This window comes from Oppia nitens, unplaced genomic scaffold (assembly GCF_028296485.1).
Source record: "Oppia nitens isolate AA-2021 unplaced genomic scaffold, nextdenovo-longstitch-racon4-pilon3 scaffold12_pilon_pilon_pilon, whole genome shotgun sequence".
Taxonomy (NCBI): Eukaryota; Metazoa; Arthropoda; class Arachnida; order Sarcoptiformes; family Oppiidae; genus Oppia; species Oppia nitens.
The window spans coordinates 2,715,412-2,732,874 of NW_026533191.1; the positions used below are offsets into that span (position 1 = coordinate 2,715,412).

Genomic DNA, 17,463 nt, shown 5'->3' on the forward strand with positions numbered 1-17,463 from the left:
ATAGTTTTAATATGTTTTTGTTATTACAAATACAATATACAGTAGATAATAATAATTATTATTAGTATAACTCTATTATTATTATTAATAATAATAAATATTAAATAAATGTTTCAATTTTATTATGAAAAAAACATTTATCATATACTGTATACATGTATATAAATTTATAACAATAATAGTCAATGGGTTTTCAATAGGATATATTCAATTGCAATTGTATAACACTGTACTTTTTATTATTATTATTATTATTAATAAATATTAATCATATATATATATTAATAATAATTAATAATAGCATTGAACATATGCTATAAACAATTTTTTTTATATACATAATTATAGTTGTATTTCAAACATTGCACTGTTTTTTTTTGTACAAATTATTATTAATAATAATAAAATTATAACATTTTATGATATAAACTTTAATATTATATTTGAATGTTATTTTTAATTTAAAAAAAATATTTGAATTAAACATAATATTTCATAGTTGTTTCATAAAATTTACACAGATTATTTTTTGTTAACATACAAAATAATTAATTATAATATTTAAGTAAATTAATAATACAATATTTTTTCAATGTTATATTAAACAAATAATAATAATAATAATAATAATACAAATAATGTAAATAATAAATATTCAGTATATAAAGGTTGATAAAAATTAATGATAACATGAAATCATATATAAAAAAATTGATAACAAAAATTTTATTTGCTAACTAATAATAATAATAATAATAATAAATGACAATTTTATTTTTATAGTCATTGTGTAAATGTAGACTAATATTTAGTACGATATATACACACAGTTAGAAATTTTATTTAAAAATATTTATTAATAGTTTATTAATTTTCTAAACCCATAGTAATTTTTAATTATAATAATTTTTGACCAATATTTTGACATTTAATTAACATTTAATATTAATTAATTCAAAAACATTTATGTTTAAACATCGTTATAATTAAATAGATTTTAAGTAAATGTTTTTAAAAATTAACTTAATTATAAAAAAAAATCTGATAATTTGTTTCTAAAAATATTTTGATTATTATAAATTAGAAATTAAATTAAATAATTTAAATAAGCAGTCTCTATATAATTTATATAATATTACTATATATATATATTATTGAAATACAATTTATAATTTAATAAAAATAAAAAATTATGTTTTTACAAATACAAAATAAAAACATCAAATAATAATTATATGACTAATATTAATAAATGTAAAAATTTACTGATTATTTCAAAAAATATTTTACTAGATTTAAAAAAATACAAATAAATACACATAAATAACATAATTCTCACTCTCTCTATCTCTCACTCACTCACTCACTCTCTCTCTCTCACACACACACTCTCTCTCTTACTCTCTCTCTCTCACTCACTCACTCACTCACTCACTCACTCTCTCTCTCTCTCTCTCTCACTCACTCTATCACCCACTCACTCACTCACTCACTCTCTCTCTCTCTCTCTCTCTTTCTCTCTCTCACCCACCCACTCACTCACTCACTCTAAAACCCTACCAGCCATTATGGTCGGGTGTGGGCACCGGTACCGGGTAAGGTATTTTCTGGATAACAACACGCGGTGGCGGCGCCTTAAGCGGCTGACCTTTCATCACAATCACTTTGGGCGGTAATGGGGGACCGGGTGGCGATTTCATGAGTATCACTTTGGGCGGTACGGGCGGCGCCGGCATCATAATCACTTTGGGAGGCGGTGCCTTCTGGGGTACTGTTATGTACTCGTATTTGGGAACGGTTACGATCTGGGGTGGACACGATTTTTTCGATGGTGCCGGTGCCTTGACTACTATAACTTGAGGTTTAGGCGGCGGCGACTTTTTAGGTGGTGGTGGTGATTTTTTGGACTTGACTTTGATGGGCACCGGTATGTAAATGACTTCTTTTTTGACACCCTTTTTGAATAAACCAAACGATCGCCTATATATTCTGTGATTGTTGTTATTATTATGCTGTCCGATGACAGCTACAGGTGCTGATTGTTGTCGATATAGTAATGGTGTGGTGTCTGTCCATTGTTGGTGATAATGATTGCATACCAATGTAATAGACAGTATTAATACTAGTGCCAGTAGACCAGTGCCACTGATTTTGATAGTAGTACTAGTGGTAGTCATGATATCATTTTTTAAACAACAAAATAATTGACTATCAATTCATGTGTGTGTGTGTCTACCATATAGTTTAGGGAACTGTAGGTTTGAATAGTGTCTATGTGTGTGTAATATACATAGTTGATGGCACAGTTAGCATTTTAATTATGCATTAAATTAAATTAAAACTTTTTTTTTATAAAAAAAACAACAACAAAAAACTTTTTATAACAAAACATTTTTTTATATACACTATATTATGTATTTATTAGTACTATATATTAGTATATTAATTATGTTATATATATAATAAAACTTTAATTAATTTGTCTAACTATTTTAGTATTGTTAATATTATTATTATTATTACTAAATACATTTTTTTGGTTAAAAATCTAAATAAAAATCTATTGTAAAATTGTAAAGTATTTAAAAAAAAAATAAATTAAGTCATTAAATATATTTTAATAATATTTTATAATATATACTGTTATATATAATATTTAAGTTATAAAATTAGTTAATGTTTTAATGTTAAAATATTTATATATAATAATTAGATTATAATATAAATTTGAGTATAATAGCAAGTAAATTTTACATTATTAAAATTTATATATATTTATCATTTATTATTATCAATTAAAATGTTACAGTTTAAAAAATAAAAATATTAAAATAATTTATAAATTAAATATTTTAATAATGATAAAACAAAAAAAATATATTATTTAGTATATCTTTAATTGTAAAAAATTAATTGATAGCTAAATTATAATATCATACAATACAATAGTATTATGAACTAATGGGGTTTTACAACACCAATACAAAAATTTTAAAAAACAGTATTTACAGTATTTTTATAATACATTATTACAACAATAAAGTTATATTTATTAACGAACTTAATTTTATTTTATTTTAGTATACTAAAAAAATATTAATGATATATGTGTATTAGTATTTTAATATAACTATTTATATTAAAATACTAATATATCAATAATATTAATATAACTTTCTATTTTACATAACTCTCTCTCTCTCTCTCTCTCACTCACTCACTCACTCACTCACTCACTCACTCACTCACACACACACACACACACACACACACACACACACACACACACACACACACACACACACACACACACACACACACACATACACACACACACACACACACACACACACATACACATACACACACACAGACAGACACATACACTCACACACATACACACACACATACACAAAGACAGACACACACACACACACACTCAAACAGACAGACACACACATACACACACACTAATACATTAATACAAAACTTTATCTCCAATCTGAATACTGTTTGGGCGCCTCCTCCTCCTGTTTGGCCGTCAATATGATAACCTCAGGTTTTTGTGTGGGCATCGGTATGTGGACAGCGACCGGTACTTTTTGTCTGACCACAATCACTTTGCCTGGCGGCGGTGGTGGCGGCGCTTGTTTGACGACAATAGTCTTAGCCGGTGGCGGTGCCGGAGCCGGTTGTTTAACGACAATCACTTTTTGTTTAGGTGCCGGTGCTTTCATCATAATAATTTTTTCCTCCTGTTTGGGTCCCGGCACCCGTATGTACTTGATCTGGGGTACGACTATTATTTTCGGTACACACGGTGCCTCCTCTTTGATATAGATAAATTTTTTATGGCCGTCCCCACCATCAATGTAGTCAATAGTATTAGTTATTACTACTAATAATATTATTATTAATAAATTATTGCCAAATGTATGGCTAGTTTTGTACATTATTATGATATACTTGTTATACTACTACTACTGTATGATATGATTGACAAAAATTAATTCAATTTTTGTGTAATAATAATAATAATAATAATCTTAACATTTTAATTGTTGTATTTTTGTTGATAAATTATTTTATTAATTTTTTTTTTGCTTCATATAATGCTAATGATTTTTTTTAAATGTATTTATTTACTAACAATTTTTGTTATTAAATACTGTTATATCTATTTTTATTTAATTTTTTAATAATTTTGTTTTTTTTTAAATTTTATAAGCATTATTGAATAATTATTAAATAAAAATGCATTTTTATGTACAGTATATATATATATATATATATAAATTATTATAATTATATTATTATAATTATGTTATTATTATTACTATTTTATTTTTGATTGTTTATTGTCTACCAAAAAACATAACCATAATTTTCAGGTCTATTTACTATAAATATCAATATAAAATAATATATTATACAATATACCGGTATTAATATTATGTATTATTAATATTAATTATTTTTTAATGACTAACATTGTTTTTATTTAATTGAATCGTATAATTCAATTTTTTTTCAATAAAAAAAACTATGTCTATACTGTCTGACATATATTTAAAATATTTAAAATAATTTATTATTATATGAATATTATTATTACTAGCAATAATAATAAAATTATTAGCAAAAATATGTTCAGTATTTTATTTTTATATAAAATTATTTAACTAATATAATAATATTTTGCTAGTAATTGTAATATTGATATTTTAATATATTATATTTCTAGATAACTAACTTTTTATTAAATAAAAATATTTAAATTATATACTAATTGTTTTTTAAATTAATTAGATTTATTTATTTATAAAATTAATTATAATTTTTTAATTTATTTTTTACAATATAAAATTAAATTATTAAAACATTATATTATTAAAAAGTGATTCACAATATTAAACTTAAATTACATTACAAATATATTTTTTTTAAAAAAACAAAATTTGAAAATTTATATTATGATTAAGTATTTTATATGAAATTTAAAAAATACAATTCAATAATCATTTTCAAAAAAAAATAATATTTATACAATTAGATTATTATTACTATACTATTATTACAGTATTATTTTTGTTATAAATTAAGTGCACTTTTAGTATTAATTAATTAATTATTATTTTTTTGTGGCTAATGTAGTAATTAGTTAATTATATACTTATTTATGTATTAATCAATATTACAGTACAATAAATATCTCATAGCATACTAAATACATTATAAGTATTTTTATGAAAATTAGAAAATTTATTTGTGAAAATAGTATTTAATATTACATATTATTTCTAGCGTTATTTAAACACACACACACACACACACACACACACACACACACACACACACACACACACACACACACACACACACACACACACACACAAACACACACACACAATAATTACAGTTTAACTTGAAATAGCAAAACAAAACTTTTTAAACACATAATGATGATAATTAATAAAAATTTTCCATTAAATAACATTTACAAATAATACTAATAAAATGTGATGATTTAACATTAGCTCAACAACAACAAAAAATCACAAAAATTTTCATAACTTGAAATATAATTGTATATATAAACTACCTAGTATTAAATTAAATATTAATATTTTTATTTTATTTTTTTAATAAGGTACATACGGTAAAACATTTTTATACTAATAATAATAATAATTATTATTATATTTATTTCAGCATGTTGTTTTTAGCAAAACTTAATATAATTTATGAAAAAATATATATACTGTTAATACTAAACATTTACTATACACAAAATAAACTGTACATGCTGCAATAATAATAATAATTAATTTTTTAAAATTTAATATTATTGTTTTATATAGCAGTTTATAAATTATTATTATTTGATTATAAATCTGATTTAGATATCTCAACAAATAATAATAATAATAATATGAAACCATCATCAATGGTACTACCGATGATGATGGTGACCATCATCTATTACCTGGCCATTGTAGGTCTGACCACTGGTGACGACTATTCAAGTCAATTCTATAATCAGGCACTCGATTCGGCCAATCCCGATTCGGTATGGCCGCCATCATCGGACAACGGTGAACAACAATCTTTCAAATACCCGTTCAGTTTCGCCCACCGTTCCCTCTACTCGGCCGGCTGGGCTCGTCAGGTCAACGTCAACGATTTGCCGATTGCCAAAAATATGGCCGGTGTCCAAATGAAATTGATTGCCGGCGGTATCCGAGAAATGCATTGGCACGTATCGGACGAGTGGGCCTACGTTATCGAGGGTCACTGTCGGGTGACTATTGTATCGCCCGAAGCCAAAGGACATGTAGCCGATATTAAACAATCGGATCTATGGTTTTTCCCGAGCGGTTGGGCCCATTCGATACAGGGTATCGGTAAGGACGGTTGTTTTTTCATACTAACCTTCAACCAAGGTGATTTCAATGATTTCGGTACATTCCTGCTAACCGATTATCTCATACATACACCGCATTTGGTTACCGATTTGAATTTTGCCACCACTGGCCGTACGTTTGCCCGATCGCCTAAATCGACACTCTATATATTCCCGTCACAACTGCCCGGCCCGTTGGACAAGGAGTTGGCCGCTGTAGCCAAAGGTACGGGACTAACACCGCCGATAACTTTCGATTCGACCAAAATCGAGCCGAACGTTACCCGTACGGGTGGTTCGGTCAAGATTATCGATCGCCGTAATTTTCCGCTGACCACAATAGCGTCGGCCATATTGACCATCAATCCGGGCGGTATGCGTGAAATGCATTGGCACCCGAATGCCGACGAATGGGGTTATCTGGTCAGAGGTCAGGCCCGTATTACAACGTTTGCGGCCAACGGCGAGGCCCGGACTATGGACTTCCAGGAGGGCGACGTTAGTTACGTTCCCCGAGCTATGGGACATTATATCCAAAATACCGGTAATACTACCGTAACTTTTCTGGAAGTATTCCCGACACCCTATTTCGCTGATATGTCATTGGCTACCTGGTTGGCCCATACGCCCGAACAGCTAGTAGACGCCCATTTACATACCGGTGCCAAGTTTTTGGATGGTATATACAAAGAGAAAGCCGTTTTCCGTCCCCTTTAAAGTGTCACTGTGTAAGTGTAAGGGGGGGGGAAGGCATGGGGTTTTAGGGATAACCGTTTATTTTGATGATTTTTTGTGATAATAATGATTATTATTGATTTTTATTTGAATTTTTTTTAATTAATTAAATTAATTATTAAATCTTTGAATTTAGATTTTTTAAAATTATTTTTTTTTTGTTTTTTTGTTGTTGTTATTAATCAAAAATGTTTTATTATTAGTTATTTAGTTAAATAATAAAATTTAAAAAGTTTTTCTTTTGTGATAATTAAAGTAAATATTTAGTAAAATATTTGTTTAAAAAAAATTGTTAAAAATATTAAATAAATTTGTTATATAAACTAATTATTACAATAGAAATATACAAAGAAAAAACATACTAAATATTTTTATTTTATTTAAAAAAAATTAAATAATTATTAATTTATTCAAAATATTTAAGAATATTTTATTTTATTATTATTTATTTATTTTTTTGATAAATATTCTATATGTAAATTAATTAAATATAATTTTTTTTTTAAAATCTACTTGCTCATGCAAATATCTAAAATAAAACAAATTACAAATAAAAATTGATTTATCATATAATTATTAACGTCGATTGAAATACTTATCAACAATAAAAAAATATTTCAAATAAATAAATATCATTTTAATAAAAAAAATTACGTTTGTGTTAACCCCACCCCACCCAATTTATTACCATGATAACTTACCATGCTCACCGTAAAACAACAACATCTGGCTCTGGTAGCTCTCAGGCTCCGGTACTTTATTCCCATCATAAGGGACTTCATAGGTATCACTTGATTGGTGCTGATCTACATCATCATCGATCACTATGAACTCCTGCTGTTTGATCAATGGTGGAGAAGCTGCTGCTGCTGGTGGTGGTGGTGGTGGTGGTGGTGGTAGTGGTGGTGGTGGTGGTGGTGGTAGTTGATGTTGTTTAAGCACACGTATACCGAACCACCGCAAAACTAGTGAGTGGGCGTACCGTTTAGTGACACCCGTAGCAGATATAATCGCTACAAATCTTAGGTCTATTTACTATAAATATCAATAATATAATATATTATATATAATATACCGGTATTAATATTATGTTTTATGTATTATTAATTATATTTTTTAATGACTAACATTGTTTTTATTTAATTGAATCGTATAATTCAATTTTTTTTTTTAAAAAATTATGTCTATACTATGTTTGACATATATTTAAAATATTTACAATAATTTATTATTATATGAATATTATTATTATATTTTAGTATTGCTAGCAATTAATAATAAAAATATTAGCAAAAATATGTTTAGTATTTTATTTTTATATAAAAATATTTAACTAATATAATAATATTTTGCTAGTAATTGTATTAATAATATATATATATTGATAATATTGATAATATTAATATTTTAATATATTATATTTCTAGATAACTAACTTTTTATATTATTAAAAAGTGATTCACAATATTAAACTTAAATTACATCACAAATATTTTTTTTTTAATTTTTGAAAATTTATTTTATGATTAAGTATTTTTTATGAAATCTAAAAAATACAATTCAATAATCATTTTCAAAAAAAATACAATTAGTTTATTACAGTATTACTATTATTATAAATTTAAGTGCACATTTAGTATTAATTTATTAATTATTTTTTTTTGTTTAATGTAGTAATTAGTTAATTATAACTTATTTATGTATTAATCAATATTACAGTACAATAAATATCTCATAGCATACTAAATACATTATAAGTATTTTATTAAAATTAGAAAATTTATTTGTGAAAATAGTATTTAATAATATGTATTATTTCTAACGTTACTTAAACAAACAAACACACACACACACACACACACACACACACACACACACACACACACACACACACACACAACAAACAACACACACACACACACACACACACACACACATTATGTACAGTTTAACTAGAAATTGCAAAACAAAATGATTTTAAACACATAATGATGATTAAATAAAAATAATTTCTATTAAATAACATTTACAAATAATACTAATAAATTATGATTAGTTCAACAAAAAAAAAATCACAAAAAATTTCATAACTTGAAATATACAGTATTTGTATATACAGTATGATATATAAACTACCTAGTATCATTAAAACAACAAGCTAAATTATTAATTTTAATTAAATATTAATTATTTTATTTCTAATAAGGTACAAACGGTAAAATATTTTTATACTAATAAAAATAATAATTATTATTTTATTTTATTTATTTCTGCATGTTGATTTTAGCAAACTAAATATAATTTTTGAAATATATATATATATTGTTTGATACTAAACATTTGCTATACACAAAAAAACTGTCCATGCTGTAATAATAATAATAATTAATTTTTAGATATTTTTTTATTTAATATTATTGTTTTATATAGCAGTTTAGAAATTAAAATTATTATTATTATTATAAATCTGATTTAGATATCTCAACAAATAATAATAATAATAATATGAAACCATCATCAATAGTACTACGGATGATGATGATGATGACCATCATCTACTACCTGGCCATTGTAGGTCTGACCACTGGTGACGACTATTCAAGTCAATTCTATAATCAGGCACTCGATTCGGCCAATCCCGATTCGGTATGGCCGCCATCATCGGACAATGGTGAACAACAATCGTTTAAATACCCGTTCAGTTTCACCCACCGTTCCCTCTACTCGGCCGGCTGGGCCCGTCAGGTCAACGTCAACGATTTGCCGATTGCCAAAAATATAGCCGGTGTCCAAATGAAATTGATTGCCGGCGGTATCCGGGAAATGCATTGGCACGCATCCGATGAATGGGCCTACGTTATTGAGGGTCAATGTCGGGTGACTATTGTATCGCCCGAAGCCAAAGGACGTGTAGCCGATATTAAACAATCGGATCTATGGTTTTTCCCGAGCGGTTGGGCCCATTCGATACAGGGTATCGGTAAGGACGGGTGTTTTTTCATACTAGCCTTCAACAAAGGTGATTTCAATGATTTCGATAAATTCCAGCTAACCGATTATCTAATACATACACCTCATTTGGTTACCGATTTGAATTTTGCCACCACTGGCCGTACGTTTGCCCGTTTGCCTAAATCGAAACTATATATATTCCCCTCACAACTACCCGGCCCGTTGGAAAAGGAGTTGGCCGCTGTAGCCAAAGGTACGGGACTAACACCTCCAATAACTTTCGATACGACCAAAATTGAGCCTAACGTTACCCGAACGGGTGGTTCGGTCAAGATTATCGATCGCCGTAATTTCCCGCTGACTACTATGGCGTCGGCCATATTGACCATCAATCCGGGCGGTATGCGTGAAATGCATTGGCACCCGAATGCCGACGAATGGGGTTATCTGGTCAGAGGTCAGGCCCGTATTACAACGTTTGCGGCCAACGGCGAGGCCCGGACTATGGACTTCCAGGAGGGCGACGTTAGTTACGTTCCCCGAGCTATGGGACACTATATCCAAAATACCGGTAATACTACCGTAACTTTTCTGGAAGTATTCCCGACTCCCTATTTCGCTGATATGTCATTGGCTACTTGGTTGGCCCATACGCCCGAACAGCTAGTCGACGCCCATTTGCATACCGGTGCCAGGTTTTTGGATGGTATATACAAAGAGAAAGCCGTTTTCCGGCCTCTTTAAAGGAATAGGGTTTAGGGATAACCGTTTATTTTGATGATTTTTTTGGTGATAATGATGATTATTATTGATTTTTTTTATTTGAATGAATTCTCTGATTTAATTTTTTATTAATTAATTGAATTTTGTTTTAATTGTTAAAATTAAGTTTGTTTGTTATTAATTAAAAAATGTTTTATTATTAGTTAAATAATAAAATGTAAAATTTTTTTTTTGTGATAATTAAAGTTCAAAAGCATATTTAGTAAAATATTTGTTTAAATAAATTGTTAAAAATATTCAATAAATTTGTTTAACTATTAATAATTATTACAAAAAATTAAACTAAAATACTAAATATTTTAATTTAATTTAAAAAAAAGTTAAATAAGTATTAATTTATTCATTATATTTAAGTTATTTTTTGATAAATATTCAGTATATGTATAATAAATAAATATCATTTTAATAAAAAATACGTTTGTGATAAAAAAAAAATACACCCCACTTAGTGAGTTTTTTATTACCATGATAACTCACCATGCTCACCATCAACAACAACATCTGGCGGCTCTGGTAGCTCAGGCTCCGGTACTTTATTACCATCATTAACGACTTCATAGGTATCACTTGATTGATGCTGATCTTCATCATCGATGACTATGACTTCCTGCTGTTTGATCAATGGTGGAGAAGCTGCTGGTTGTGGTGGTGGTAGTAGTTGACGTTGTTTAAGCACACGTATTACTGGTACAGGTGCCGGTACAGGTGCTGGTACTATGTACACTGGTTTGGCTGGTGGCGTTGGTGGTGGTGGTGGCACCAGATATACTTGTTTTGCTGGCGGTGGTGGTGGTGGTGGTGGAGATGGTGGCACCAGATATATTTGTTTTGCTGGCGGTGGTGGTGGTGGTGATGGAGGTGGTGGCACCAGATATACTTGTTTTGCTGGTGCTGGTGGAGGTGGTTGGTATATAGGAGGCGCTCTGTATGTTAATTTAGGTGGTGGTTGTGGTGATGGCAACCTATCGTACCGTTCGGTCATTATCATTGGTTGCTGCTGTTGATTATATACCGGTGCTGCTGCTGATGATGATGGACATGCAATCTCAATGTACCGGGGCTTACAAGCAGGTGCTGGTGATGGTGATGGTCGCACCATAGCTGGCTGACCATAGGAAACACTGGTTGCACCGGGACTTATCTGACTACAGTTCCATAATAATAATACTAGTAATATAAATAGCAATAGTTTTAGTATATTATTAACATTTGTATATACCATAATTGACATAATAATAATTAATATAAATGTTTCAAATCGATTAATAAAATGACTATATATTTAAAATATTAAATATTAATTAATAATAAATAAAGATAAATGTGTTTAATATGTGTGTTAATTATTTTGTTAAAAAAATTGTTGTTAATTTTTTTTTTATTTGAATAATATGATTGTTATGAATACAGTAAATTATTTAAGGCTAAATGTCATAATTATTTTAATATTTAATATTATATATATTTATTGTTATCAATAAATATAATTGATTTTAATTATTACTATTGTAGTATATTGTAATTTTAATAATAATGAAACTATGTAAAAAAAAGTGATATATAATTATATAATTTTTTTTTATAAAAAAAAAATTAAACTCATTGAAAAAAATATGCATAATTTTTACTATTTACTAGATGTTTAATAAGCCGAGTAATAATAATAATAATAATAATACATTAAAATACTAGTAATTATAAAAATAAATAATTTTTTTACAAAAAAAAATACAAACACTTGATTGAAAATATATAATAGAAAAAATTGATTTAAAACTTATATAATTTTATTTATTATATAAAAAATAATAGCACTTTATATGTAAAATATGAATTTTAATTTGAAAATGTTTTATTAAGATAAAAATGTCAATAATTTTTTTATTATTTATAAATTATCTGTTTAAAAAACAAACTGCAGTTATATTTACAATTATGAATAAGTGTTAAAATTTTTTAAAATTTTATAATCTATTTATAATTACATTTTAGTTATAGTTTTAAATAATACAAATACAAAAATAATTTTTTTTAAATGTATAAATAATTTAAATATAATAGAAATACAATTAAATGCCTTAATTAATTTTTGAAATGATGATTGAAACAAATTTAAATTAAATATCCAAAAATAATAATTATAATTATGATAATAATGTTTAAGTTAATAATAATAATACATAATAATAATATTAATATATTATTAATAATTATTATTATTATGATTAATTTGAATCCCATTATTTTTGAATGTTTAATGAATGTATTAGTTAGTTAGTTAGTTAGCGCACAGTTAGCCTAAAAGTTTAGAGGAAAGTTAGCTTTTGAGTATTATTATTATTGTTGTCTACCAATCGCCCTCATCGTGACCATAGCCACCACCACCGCCACCACCTCCATGGCCTCCACCACCACCACCGCCGCCTCCCTTTTTCATAACTGGCACCGGTATGTGTACGGGCACTGGCACTTTAACTGGTACCTTAACTGGTACTTCAACTGGTACTTTAACTGGTACCTTGATGGTTTTGTAGACCGGGACCTTTTTGACTACCGGATAGGGCACCGGTACCTCAATCTTTTGAGTTTTGTAGATGATTTTCGGTGGCGGACACTTGTAGTCGCCGCCGGCCACTGTACTAGTTGTCAAATAGATGGCCATCAGTATGACCAGTGCCAGACCGGAGAAGCGTATCATAGTTGTCATCCTATATATACATGTGATAATTAAAAAAAAACGGTTAGTTTTTATTTAGTGAACACACATATAGATATAATAAACAAATTGTTTGTTACAGTAGTTGTAACGGTATGTAACCGTATGATACCTGCATACCTGAGCTGATGTTTGTTGTAATACCCAGTTGTTTGGTTGTGATTTGATTTTTGGCAAATATTTGTCTCTTTATATATACTTTTATTTTTTGCTTTTTAAAAAGTGAAAAATGATTTATTTTTTCAAAAAAAAATCTAACCGATTATTATTGTTATTATATAATTAACTAAAATAATTATTTTTTGTTTGTTATTTTTGGTTATTATTATTATTATTATTTGTCACAAATAATTAGTAAGTGTTTAACTTTTGTGTGTTAAACAGTGAGACACTTACCTTGAATACTAATACTGTATATATATATATGATATATATATATTTATCGGTATATTAACTATATAATAATAATAATAATAATAATTATAATAATAATTAATATGTCTAGAATTAATTAAAATCGGAGGTTCAATACAATTATGTAATTTTTTATTTTTATTTTTTATTTATATATGATATATATATATTTCAAACACTTATATTAATTGATTATATATTATAGATATTATATTATATAATCAATAATCAAAAATAATCAAAAAATGCTTACAATAGTATTAAATTTGATGACAATAATAATAATTTATTTATTTTTTAATATTAATTATTAATAAATTTTTATACAGTATATGTGTAGTCAGTTAGTAAAAATATATACAATAATTATGAAATTAAATAAAATATACAAAAATAAATACTATATTGAAATACTTGAAACAAAACTATACTGTTTTTCAAGATTTAATCATAAAATTGCCTAGATATTATTTAAATTATAATTTAATATAAATAATTAAAAAATTTAAGCATGACTAAATTTAATTTAGTGTTAAATTTACTAAGTTTTATAGTTGAATTTTTAATTAATAATAAATTTTTAGATATTTAATTAGATATTTTTTTTAATTAATATTATACTTTAATAAGTTATAAAAATCAAGGATAAAATCAATAGTAAATATTAAATAAATTAGATACTAATAAACAGTAATTTTTTAAAATTTATTTTTAATTCATTAATTTTAATTAATTATTAAATTATTTTGTAGTTGTTGTTAAAAAAAATGTAAAGATACATAATTATAATTATTATAATCATAATAAATAAAAATACTTTAAAATCTATTAATAATATAAAAACAAAAATGTGATTTATTTATGAAAGTTTTAATTTTTTAAATGTAATAATAATTAAACTTGATGATAAATTAAGTTTAAATTTATACAATACTAATAATTTTAAAAAAAATAAATAAATATAAAAAATAATTAATAAAATTCTAATAATAATACAGTAATTATATTTAATTTTAATCCCAATATATATCATTTACAATATATGAATGACTGATTGATATAGTTTAGTGAGTTATATATAGTTATCCCCTCTCAGTGCACAGTTATCCAAAAAAAAAATTGAGAGGAACGTTAGCTTTATTATAATTATTGTTGTTTACCAATCACTATCATCGTGACCATAGCCACCTTCATCGTCATCACCACCACCTTCATGGTCATCACCGCCATAACCACCATCATCATCACCGCCACCACCCTTAACGGGCACCGGTATGTGTACTGGATACGGTACCTTAATGGGTACCTCGACGGGAACCTTGACCGGTACTTTAATCGGTACTTTGACTGTCTTGTAGACGGGTACTTTTTCAATGACCGTATAGGGCATAGGCACCGGTACTTTTTCAGTTTTATAGACAACTTTCGGTGGCGGACACTTGTAGTCGCCGCCGGCCACTGTACTTGTCGTCAGATAGATGACCACCAGTATGACCAGCGAGAAAGCGGAGAAGCGTATTATATTCATCCTATTATATATATATATATAGATAATACAAATTGATAGATAAAAAACAGTTAGATTTTGTTTTAAAAGTACACTTTCACTTAGTTTTCAATACACAAACACATATACTGTTTACTAAATAAAATTGTTTGTTACAGTAGTTTATTAATTGACTAAATATTATTGGCATACCTGAGCTACTGATTGTTATATCAGAGACAGTAAGTTATTATTTTTTTTTATTTAGCAAATAGTTGTCTCTTTATATACCATTCTTAAAAAAACCGAAAATTGATTTTAAAAATAAATACAAATAATATGTATTATTATATAATTAAAAAATAATTAGATTATTTTATATATATATATATATATATATATTTATTTTTAGTCGTTATTATTTGTCATATAATTGATTAGTATTGTTAAACTTCAATAGCAGTTAGACACTTACCTTGAATAATTATTAAAAAATACAATGTACTACCGGTATATAAATTTTTATATAATAGTAATAATAATAACAACAACAATAATAATAACAAAACTAATAATTACAATAGATATGTCTAGAAATAATTAAATCGGGGGTTCAATACTATTAAGTAATTTATATACTGTATATATTATATATAAATTTATAAATACATAACATTTATATACTAATTAGTTAATAGATGTTATTTATTATTCATATCATATTATATTCCACTAATAAAATGTAGTTTGAATTATAAATTAAAATTAAAAACTAAAATAATAGTTTTATTTAAAATTATATTAAAAATGTTTATTATAATAAATTTTTATAATTGTAAAATAATAAAATATATATAATAGCTAATAATTATAATATAATATTAAAACAAACAAAATATTTAAATAATATTATATTTCAAAATTTTATCAAAAAAAAACAGCCTAGATAATATTTATTAATGATGAAAATTTCAAATTTAATTAATTTAATTTAGTGTTTTTAATTCAATAAACTCTATATTTTATCTAAAAAAAAAACTTTAAGATATATAATAAAATAAGTTTATTGATTATACTTTAAGTTATAAAAGACAATGTAAAATCAATAGTAAATATTAAATATTTATTTTTTTTATAAATATTATTAATTTTTATTAAATAATTTTGTTGTTGTTAAAAATGTCCATTTATTTAATTTTAATAATTTAATTATAATAAGTAGATAATATTTAAAATCTATTAATAATCTTTAAACAACAATTATTTACGATAGTGTGAATTAATGATAATTTTTCTAAAAATATAATAATAATTAAATATAATTATAAATTTAGTTTGAATTTTAATAATACAAATAATTTATTTTTTTAAAAAAATAATAAATATAAAAAATATTATATAAATAAAATTCTAATAATAAATTATATCATCAATAATGACTATAATAATAATAATAATACTGTAATTATGATTAATTTGAATCCCTATATTAATAAATATATTTTACAATATGAATGACTGATTAATATCGCTTAGTTATCCCCTCTCAGTGCACAGTTATCCCAAAAAGTTGAGAGGAACGTTAGCTTTTTATTATAATTATTGTTGTTTACCAATCGCCATCATCGTGACCATAGCCGCCATCACCGCCGCCGCCACCACCACCACCTTCATGCTCTTCACCGCCATAACCACCACCACCTCCTCCTCCGCCACCACCACCGCCACCCTTAATGGGCACCGGTATGTGTACTGGATACGGTACCTTAATGGGTACCTCGACGGGAACCTTGACCGGTACTTTAATCGGTACTTTGACTGTCTTGTAGACGGGTACTTTTTCAATGACCGTATAGGGCATAGGCACCGGTACTTTTTCGGTTTTATAGACAACTTTCGGTGGCGGACACTTGTAGTCACCGCCGGCCACTGTACTTGTCGTCAGATAGATGGCCACCAGTATGACCAGCGAGA

The 17,463-nt window shown here is 26.4% G+C and overlaps 4 protein-coding genes across 4 annotated transcripts; 2 read left to right on the plus strand and 2 right to left on the minus strand.

Annotated features, from left to right (window-relative positions):
• Window positions 1-1,342: 1,342 nt before the first annotated feature.
• LOC128955605 (uncharacterized) lies at window positions 1,343-2,240 on the minus strand. The gene has a single exon (XM_054301281.1). It carries the CDS (start codon window positions 2,175-2,177, stop codon window positions 1,557-1,559), a length of 621 nt encoding a protein of 206 aa, XP_054157256.1. The 5' UTR covers window positions 2,178-2,240; the 3' UTR covers window positions 1,343-1,556.
• A 3,375-nt stretch (window positions 2,241-5,615) lies between these two features.
• On the plus strand, window positions 5,616-7,193 carry LOC128954508 (oxalate decarboxylase OxdC-like). The gene is made up of 2 exons (XM_054300097.1): window positions 5,616-5,650; window positions 5,904-7,193. Exon 2 carries the CDS (start codon window positions 5,933-5,935, stop codon window positions 7,118-7,120), a length of 1,188 nt encoding a protein of 395 aa, XP_054156072.1. The 5' UTR covers window positions 5,616-5,650; window positions 5,904-5,932; the 3' UTR covers window positions 7,121-7,193.
• Window positions 7,194-9,682: 2,489 nt separating this feature from the next.
• On the plus strand, window positions 9,683-10,834 carry LOC128954979 (oxalate decarboxylase OxdC-like). Its single transcript, XM_054300605.1, has one exon. The coding sequence runs from the start codon at window positions 9,683-9,685 to the stop codon at window positions 10,832-10,834; it is 1,152 nt and encodes a 383-aa protein (XP_054156580.1).
• A 499-nt stretch (window positions 10,835-11,333) lies between these two features.
• LOC128954989 (uncharacterized) lies at window positions 11,334-11,972 on the minus strand. The gene has a single exon (XM_054300616.1). The coding sequence runs from the start codon at window positions 11,970-11,972 to the stop codon at window positions 11,334-11,336; it is 639 nt and encodes a 212-aa protein (XP_054156591.1).
• Window positions 11,973-17,463: the final 5,491 nt, after the last annotated feature.